Here is a 9,062-nt window from a genome sequence, read left to right as displayed (position 1 = left end):
AGACTGCTGCAGCTCAGACTGCTGCCCCTCAGACTGCTGCCCCTCAGACCGCTGCACCTCAGACCGCTGCCACTCAGACTGCTGCCCCTCAGACCGCTGCCCCTCAGACCGCTTGACCTCAGACTGATGCCCCTCAGACCGCTGCCCCTCAGGCTGCTGCCCTTCAGACTGCTGCCCCTCAGACTGCTGCCCCTCAGACCGCTGCCCCTCAGACCGCTGCCCCTCAGACCGCTGCCCCTCAGACCGCTACCCCTCAGACCGCTGCCCCTCAGACCGCTGCCCCTCAGACCGCTGCCCCTCAGACTGCTGCCCCTCAGACTGCTGCCCCTCAGACCGCTGCACCTCAGACCGCTGCCACTCAGACCGCTGCCCCTCAGACCGCTGCCCCTCAGACTGATGCCCCTCAGACCGCTGCCCCTCAGACCGCTGTCTGAGTTGTGTTAAGCAGAGATTGGGAGATGGGAAAGTGGGGTATGGGCTCATGCTTTGGGCAGCAGTGTGGACACCCTTAAAGTTGCCTGTTCTATGTCCTTCCCTGCAACCCTGCCTCGTGCTCTCACACAAGGAGGGTGTATTTGTGCTTGCGTGTGCGCTCTACTGCCACTTCCTCTGCTTGGAGCCGTGAGGTAAATTGGTGGTCTTGTCAAGCCCAGTAGTTCCGGTGGGAGGAAGGAGGTCGGGGGCTGACCATCGCCTCTTGCGTGGACGTGTTTGCTCCTGGGTGGGGGGGTCTACAGGGGGAGGAGGGAGAGGAGGAGGGACAAGAGCAGGGGAGGGATGAGGAAGAGGAGGAGGAGGGAGAGGAGGGGGCATATCCTCCCTGTGTGTGCTGGCCCTGGCCTGGGTGTGTGTCCTGTGGCCCCGGGGGACTGTGCGTGTGTGTAAGGGGGTGAGGGCCAAGCAGATGTCTCCCTCGCTGAGCTGGCGGCAGGACAGGCCGTAGAGCTGGGCGGTTCTCTGGGGACAGCAGGAAGACCAGCCGCGGTCACGCACGAAGAATGGGTACTCCACCAGAACCGTCAGTAACTCCTACATGCACAGAACAACAACAACATATTCACAACTATGCTGGCATCTACATAGTTTTTACTAAGGATAGGAATTTCAATTAATGATTTCAACTATTGTTGTTGAAAGGAAATTTGTCACATGTTTACATTACGTGAATAGAGCAGATTAAAAACGTTCACTTTACTAGTGCCTTTTATAAATAAATGTAATTTATTGTTCAGCAGTGACTCGATGAGCCCCTGACCTGAGTGTTGCTGTCTGTGAGAAGGACCTGCAGGTGGTTGAAGCCGTGTGTGTTGCTGGGGCCGATAAGCAGCACGGTGCAGGTGCTCAGGTGGAACTCTGGGGAGGTGTCAGCACTCCTCAGGAAGTCCTCCGTCCTCAGCTCTTCCACACGCTTCAAACGACCCCCCACCAGCTCAATCAGAGAACCCTTGGCAAAGTGAGGTAGGAGCGCTGGGGGGATGTGGTGGGGGGCAGAGGGTGAGGCGGTCATGTGGGGAAGGAAGGGGGAGGCAAGGGGACGCGAGTACTGCTGCCCAGGAGAGAGCTCTCTGCTGTCTTTATTTCCGTATCTTTTATTGTCTATCTCTCTGATGTCTCTGTCTCCTTCAGGCTCTCTTTCTCGCTCTTGTTCTTGTTGTCTGTCTCGTTCTCTGTCTTTCTCTGTGCTGTGGCTGTTGAGCTGCCCCTGGGTTGAGTGCTGTGAGTTCCTCATGGTGTGCAGGCCATACAGAGAGCTGCCTGAGGGGCTGTACAGTGGGTAGCGCTGAGCCTGGGCCTGGGTACTGAGCTGGCTGGGCTGCAGGGTGGAGTAAACAGAAGCCAGGGAGTAGTAGACATGAGCCTCCGCCACAGAGCCCCCCAGGGGGTCCAGTAGCTCCCCTCTCCCTGCCCGGGTCTCTGCCCCATGGGGCTGGGGACTAGTGGGGATCAGGGTGGAAATCCCAGCCTTTGGCGTCCCACAGGGATCCCTGTCCTGCAGAGAGGAATGTGAGTCAGGGCCCTCCGGAGGCGTCACTTGGAAATCTCGGAAACCTGCAAACTGCTCGAAACGCCCTGTGGGAACGTCCTGGTGTCTCCGTCTCCCGTTGGCATGGGAACCGTGGGGGCTGCCGCCCAGCCTGGCACTGCCGCTGGGTTCGTTCCTGTACTCTCCTGAGGGGAGTGCCACCCTAGATGCAGAGGCAGTCCTGCTGCCTGGCACGTCCAGCCCGTTGGGCCTTTTGCCCAGGTACCTGTGTCTGCCCTCAGTCAGGGAGTGGTCACGGGGGTAGAGGGAGGGCTGGCTGAACAGGTAAGAGGGGGAGAAAAGAGAGGAGCTGTAGTCCCTTCGGCCTGTGTTGAAATAGGACCACATGTCTCTTGATTCAGTGGGGAAGGGGCTCTTAAAGGAGGAAGAGGATGAGGAGGGGGAGGGTGGCAGGATTTCACCTTGGAGACACCTGGAGTGATGGGGGAAGGGGGAGGGGAGAAGATCATCCCTCTTCCCTACCTGGTCTTTGAGGAAGAGAAGGGGGACGGAGGAGGGGTAGGCCAGGTGCCATGGCAGAGGGAGGGGGATACACGGGGATGGGAGGGGGGGTGGGATAGAGGGTAGCAGGCTGTGGCGGTTCGTCAAAGCCTCTTCGCTGCTCCCCCTGCCCCCCTCCCCCCTCCCTGAGCTGCTTGAGGGCCGGGTCCTGGGGGGCGTGGCGGGTGGTTTGAACTCGTCCAGGGGGGGGTGCTGGTTGGCCAAACCATCCCGGAACTCCCTCTTCTTAGGGGGGAGGCACTCTTTGCCGCGGTCAGGGCTGGGATTCATGGGTGGGTGCCAGCGGCGGCGGGCACGGTCCCCTGTGTTTGGGCGATGGCTAGGTCACATGGGCCTCACGGGATAAAAAGGGGCGCAGAGAGAGGGATGGGCCTTGACACGGCATCACTGTCAGATCACTGTAACCACAGAGAGACAGGGCAGGAGGTGAGAGAGTGAGGGAGACAAAGTGAGGAAGTGGGAGGGGGGCAGAGAGAAAGAGAGATTGAGTGAAGTGTGTACATATCAGAGTGAAATGTGGACAGTCTGTCAGGCCTAGCTGTCAAGAGTTGTCAGGACTTAGCAGTCAGACTGCTCTGATACACACAAACAAACCAACACCTGACACAGATACAGGCAGAGAATGTTTTCTCTCCCCTGTGCACATTCTGTAATACAGCAATGCAGATTTGATTAGACAGCCTGGAGTCTCTGATGTCAATAGAACTTTAGACAATGAATCCCAACCAGAACGCCTATTTTATCAACTCCAGTGGGCCAACTCTTGCTCACCAACTACAGTTCGCGATCGTTGTAGTTGCTACACATATTAATTACATTGCTGGTAATGTGGTCGGGACTGAAACTACCCAGTTTATTGGTCTCATTCAAGAAGCACATGAACTCCCACAAAATTTCTAAAAATACGCTGCACATTGTGCGAACAGTGCAGTTCGGAGGCAGTGCAGTATATCTGTAAAAACACACATGCTGTATAAACTCCCAGCATGAGGCGTTTCATCTCTCTCTCTCTGAGGATGGAACATAGAGATATGGTTTATTCTCATGAAGCGCCTCCCTCACACCCCTGAGGGCTGTTCCTCTATGTCCTATTTACTACCGCAGGTACACACACTTTCTTACACACGCATGGAGGCACACACGCACACACACACACACACACACACAAACACACACACACACACACACCCCTCAGGCTGCTATAACTCTATCTCACTCCCCCTGCGATGGACAGAGCTGGTCACCACCCACCCTAAGCTGAGAGGAACACTGTTGATATCACCAAGGGTGGTGTGTGTTCGAGTATGTGTGTGTTTACCTCTATTTTGTGCCTTCAGAAAGTATTCACACCCCTTGACTTTTTCTACATTTAGTTTTCTTACAGCCGGAGTTTAAAATGGATACCCCATAACGTTAATAAAGGGGAATTATGTGGTTCTAAATTTTTACAAATGATAAAAAATGTGAAAATGAAACGTCTTGAGTCAATAAGTATTCAATCCCTTTGTTACGGCAAGCCTAAATAAGTTCAGAAGTAACAATGTGCTTAACAAGTCATATAATAAAATGCATGGACTAATAGGGTTTTCAGAATTTTTGAATGACTACCTTATCTCTGTACCCCAGACATTGAATATCCCTTTGAGCATGGTGAAGTTATTAATTACAGTTTGGATGGTGTATCAATACCTCCAGTCACTACAAAGATACAGGAGTTATTCCTAACGCAGTTGCAATTCACTTTTTGTCCTGATGCAAATCCAATCCAACATATTACTGAGTACCACTCTCCATATTTTCTTTACTCCGTTTTCATGGTATCCAATTGTCAGTAGTTACTGTCTTGTCTCATCACTACAACTCCCGTACAGACTCGGGAGATGTAAAGGTCGAGAGCCATGCGTCCTCCGAAACAGAACCCAACCAAGCCGCACTGCTTCTTAACACAGCACACATCCAACCCAGAAGCCAGCCACACAAATGTGTCGGAGGAAACACTGTACACCTAGTGACCTGGTCAGCATGCACTGCGCCCGGCCCGCCACAGGAGTCACTAGTGGGCGATGAGACAAGGATATCCCTGCCGGCCAAACCCTCCCTAAACCGGACGACGCTAGGCCAATTGTGCACTGCCCCATGGGTTTTGACTCAGGGGTGTGAATATTTATGTAAATGGATATTTCTGTACTTGATTTTAAATACATTTGCAAAATTGTTTAAAAACATGTTTTCACTTTGTCATTATGGGGTATTATGTGTAGATAAGTGAGAGAAAAATGATGAATTTTGAATTCTGTAACATAATAAAATGTTGAGTAAGTCAAGGGGTATGAATTCTCCACCGCCACATAACGCCCACCACCCACCAGTCCTCTCCAACACTCACTACTCGGCTAGCCCGCACGGCTGTCTGCCCCGACTGACAATTCTCCCTGTCTCGCTACCCGCCACCCTTAGGCATGTAAATCTTGGTTGGGGAAAAAAATGCATGCCAGCAAAGCCACTACACAACACAACACTAAACAATACATTAACTGCACTATAACGGTGACAAATGGTGGCCACAAACTGTTAAGGCCTACATAAAGCTGTCCCAACAGAAGAGTCCCTACAGCTGTCCCAACTACTACACCTGGCTATCAGCGGAGCCTTGTCTGGCAGTGAAACAGTTAATTCAGCCTCATTTACTGCCTTTTAAAAAACATAGCTGATATGGCTGACTTGCTCAAACAAATGTGTTTTTTTACGGACAATTGAGATATACAAACTATGGCATACGAGCAGATAATACGAGCAGCGACGAGCAGATAAGAGGCAATCCGTAATTTCGAATAAGACATTAATGAGTGAGCTAGGGCTGACATAGTCAATATAACTATTTGTTCAGCACTTTTGAAATGTACAGCGACAGAATTCAGAACATGGGCCGTTCTTACAGTATTATCCCTGTTCACTAAGTCAGAACAGTAGGATAAATAAAGGAGGCATATAAGCAGACAATGAAAACTCTTATAATATTTGATGATGATATGTCACATCTGCTCCTGCTACACCCCCTAGTGGACATCCGGTGTCTCCTTGACCTACAGCATTCCAGTTCTCTATCTCTCCCTCTTCTTCTCTCTCTGTGTGTGATTGTTTGGTTGGAGACATGTGTGCTGGAGTCAGAGCAGTTCCCCACCAGCTGCAACCCGTTCCATAATCAAGACCTCTACAAATACTCAGTCCTGCCAATTCCACTCTGCCAGATCATAATTTCCGTTCAGTCTGTCATGCTTCTAGCTATTTGCTGTTATTTAAGATCCTGCTGTGCCTATTTCCTTGCCTGATGCTGTTTCTCCTCTCACTGCAGTTTTGCGACTCTGACTCTGACTCTGGTTCCTGTCTCCTGTTCCACATCTGACCACCCTGCTACCCTGTTCTGAATTCAACTCATCACTCCCTTGGATTCCCCTCCAGACCTGTTTACCCTGTCCCAACCCAGCTCACTCCAGCCTTCACATCTGGTTTCCTACAACTCGTCCAAGCTTCCCTGGATCTGCACTTCGTCTCTCCCTGTGTTACAATAAATATCTTGGTTCATTCATCCCTGTTTCCTGGTCTGAGTCTGCTCTTGGGTTCCCCTGTGCTGCTCCGCTTAATATGACATTTGTCTAAAACAGGCTATATGGTGCATGTGCACCACCAAGTCAGAATAGTAGGCTGAATTATGTGGGGAAAATGGACCAAATTATTAGGGTGAGGCACATGGGCTACTAACATCTTACTACACAACATACAGCTAGTATTACTTTCTTAGTGACAGTATGCACTCTGATGCTCTCTGAGGAAAACCTTTACATATTCACTCTAAAGCTGAAGAAAAACTCCTTCACCTCTCACACAGGAGAGCTGAGAAGGCACACACATGCTCATGCTCACACTCGCTCACACACAGAGACACGCGCATATACAGATGCACACATACAAACACGCACACAGCAACACACATTCTTATTGCACAGTGCATGTGTGTGTGTGTGTGCATCTGTGTATGCGCGTGCCTCTGTGTGTGAGCGAGTGTGAGCATGAGCATGTGTGTGCCTTCTCAGCCCTCCTGTGTGAGAGGTGAAGGAGTTTTTCTTCAGCTCTAGAGTGAATATGTAAAGGTTTTCCTCAGAGAGCATCAGAGTCAGCATAAATGTCACTCTGTCACTCTGCTGCTGTGGGATGGAAGATTGGCGGGCACATTGGAAATGACTTGACTTGCCCTCTTTACTTCTTGTGGCTCTGGATGATGGGATTAGCTGGCACCAGTGTATTGCCTTGTTATTCTGGAGATGACTGTTCTCTTTGGTGGTAGGGTTGTGGTAATGTTACAGTAAATGTCACTCATTAGAAAGAAAGCAAATCCTTTGCTTTTACATATACTCAAAGCATGTGTAATGCATATCAAGAAATACAAATGCTAGAAAATATCAACAAGCTTTGATGTCATTGAGGAATTTGTGAACTGTAAAAGTGAAATTTGTGAAATATTTTCTAAATGCCTCTCCCCCTCTCCATCCTCTCCACCAGTGATGTAGTGGTACAAAAACGGTGTGTAAACTCTGATTGCTGGCCGCGGTGAAAAAAGTAATGGTCACTATACATTCAATGGATTTTTCTGCATAAGGTGGGTAAACTGTCAAGCAAAAAACGAAATGTGGGTAACCTGCGTTTACTTGAGTTTACCATCCACTACACTACTGCTCTCCACAGGAAATACACGTAGTGTTGTATTAACCTAGTGTCCTGCATAAGAATGAGACACAACCTCCATTCAGCATCTGACCACAGAGAGGACCCAGCTTGACTCAGCTATTCGATCTCCTCCATAAACAACTAGATCAACAAGTGTGTCCACGCCAATACATCTCCACTCCCACTCATAAACAAGTTCTGTATAAAACTCAAAGTCAATCCATTTAAATACTTATCACAGTTTTGATATAAAAAGAGAGAATAGAGGGTAAAGAATCTTAATTAACTCCAAGGGTGAATTTGTTATGCAGTAGTGATGAATCTAGCTGAACAACAGTTAGACATAAAAAAGAACAGTTGAGAACACAAGAGAACAGACGGGTTGATGGAGTTGGTTGTGATGAATGGATCCAAAGTACAGCAACTGACCTTAGAGTGGGCTGCTGACCAGAGTGTTGTCCGAGTGTTGGTGGCCATACAAGCTGCAGTCATCCAGGGGATCAAGCCCCTCCCCCCAGACTGCTTCCTACTTTACCTCCACAGCACTAATAGAAACACCAGCAACAGCTGCCAGTCACACCCTGTCACACAGCGATGTATGTGAGAAATAGAACAAGCAAGCCCACCAAAGTGAGAATAACACTGAGAAGCCTTGAGACTGCGCGTGTCAGTGTGTCAGCATGTGTATGAGCGTCAGTGCCTAACTGGGACTGTGTGTGTGTGTGTGTATAGACTTGAGGAAATGAATAATATCTAGCAGTGAGAAGCATGTCTATGCAACGAGCCACATAAGCAGACCAGTTGCCGCTACCACCCACTCACCTTACTGTGAAAGGGATGGACAAATGCACGTGCGCGCATACACACACACACACACACACACACACACCATCAATCCACTTTGACCCTTTACACAAATATTCTCCTTTCTACACAAGTGTGTGTTGTCTTCAATTAGAAAGAGAAAAAACAGATAGTTGATGAGAGACTGGGAGGGACAAGGGATGGTCTCATCCTACACACTTTAGCTTTAGCTGCTGCCTCTGACTCAAAGCTAAACCTCACATCTCTCTCACTATCTCTCTGTCTCATACACACACACACACACACACACACACACACACACACACACACACACACACACACATGGGAACCAGAGAATGCATTGAACCCACAGTGCAATAATTCAAACCGTGAGAGACTAAAGCTCCCTGTAGTATTGTGTAAACTAGCTGCTGAACCATTCTGATGACAGAGATTAATGAGGAAGCTCATTCAGTGTCTTAATTGATTCTCTACGATATCTAAAAACTAATTAGAACCAGTAAAACACAAAGAGTAATCTAAGACTAGCAATGTCATTAAATTATTAGTCATGTTTAAGACCACTAAAACGACCATAATCTCACAGCTCACTCACAAAACTGCATGCTAACACCAACATAACCACGTACGCGTGCACACGCACACAAACAAACACACATCCACACACACAAACAAACACACACACACACACACACACACACACACACACACACACACACACACACACACACACACACACACACACGCACACACGCACACACACACACACAGATGTAAAGATTGGGGAAACCCCCATCTGCAAGATGTAAAGTGTAGTTTTGCATACCATCATACATGCACAGAATCTCTCCAAAACATCCATGTATAATGTACTAGATCACACAAACGTGGACGCTGCTGTAAAGGGGAAAAGACAGATAGCTAACATTCACATCATTACCAATGTGTTAAAAAATGTAGTTTATATTCC

At 49.0% G+C, this 9,062-nt stretch overlaps 1 protein-coding gene across 1 annotated transcript in view; it reads right to left on the bottom strand.

Moving 5' to 3' along the window:
- Positions 1 to 433: 433 nt before the first annotated feature.
- Positions 434 to 9,062, bottom strand: part of LOC110492402 (ataxin-1-like) — a 47,702-nt gene continuing 39,073 nt past the window's right edge. The window contains exons 2-3 of the mRNA XM_021566690.2: positions 1,256 to 2,943; positions 434 to 1,029 (exon numbers count right to left, since the gene is read on the bottom strand). Coding sequence (XP_021422365.1) covers positions 595 to 1,029; positions 1,256 to 2,815 — 1,995 coding nt within the window. The 5' untranslated portion in view covers positions 2,816 to 2,943 and the 3' untranslated portion in view covers positions 434 to 594. The remainder of the gene's footprint in view (positions 1,030 to 1,255; positions 2,944 to 9,062) is intronic.

The sequence above is a fragment of the Oncorhynchus mykiss genome, chromosome 16, assembly GCF_013265735.2.
Source record: "Oncorhynchus mykiss isolate Arlee chromosome 16, USDA_OmykA_1.1, whole genome shotgun sequence".
NCBI classification, from domain to species: Eukaryota; Metazoa; Chordata; class Actinopteri; order Salmoniformes; family Salmonidae; genus Oncorhynchus; species Oncorhynchus mykiss.
This window is presented reverse-complemented; position numbering and strand designations above follow the sequence as displayed.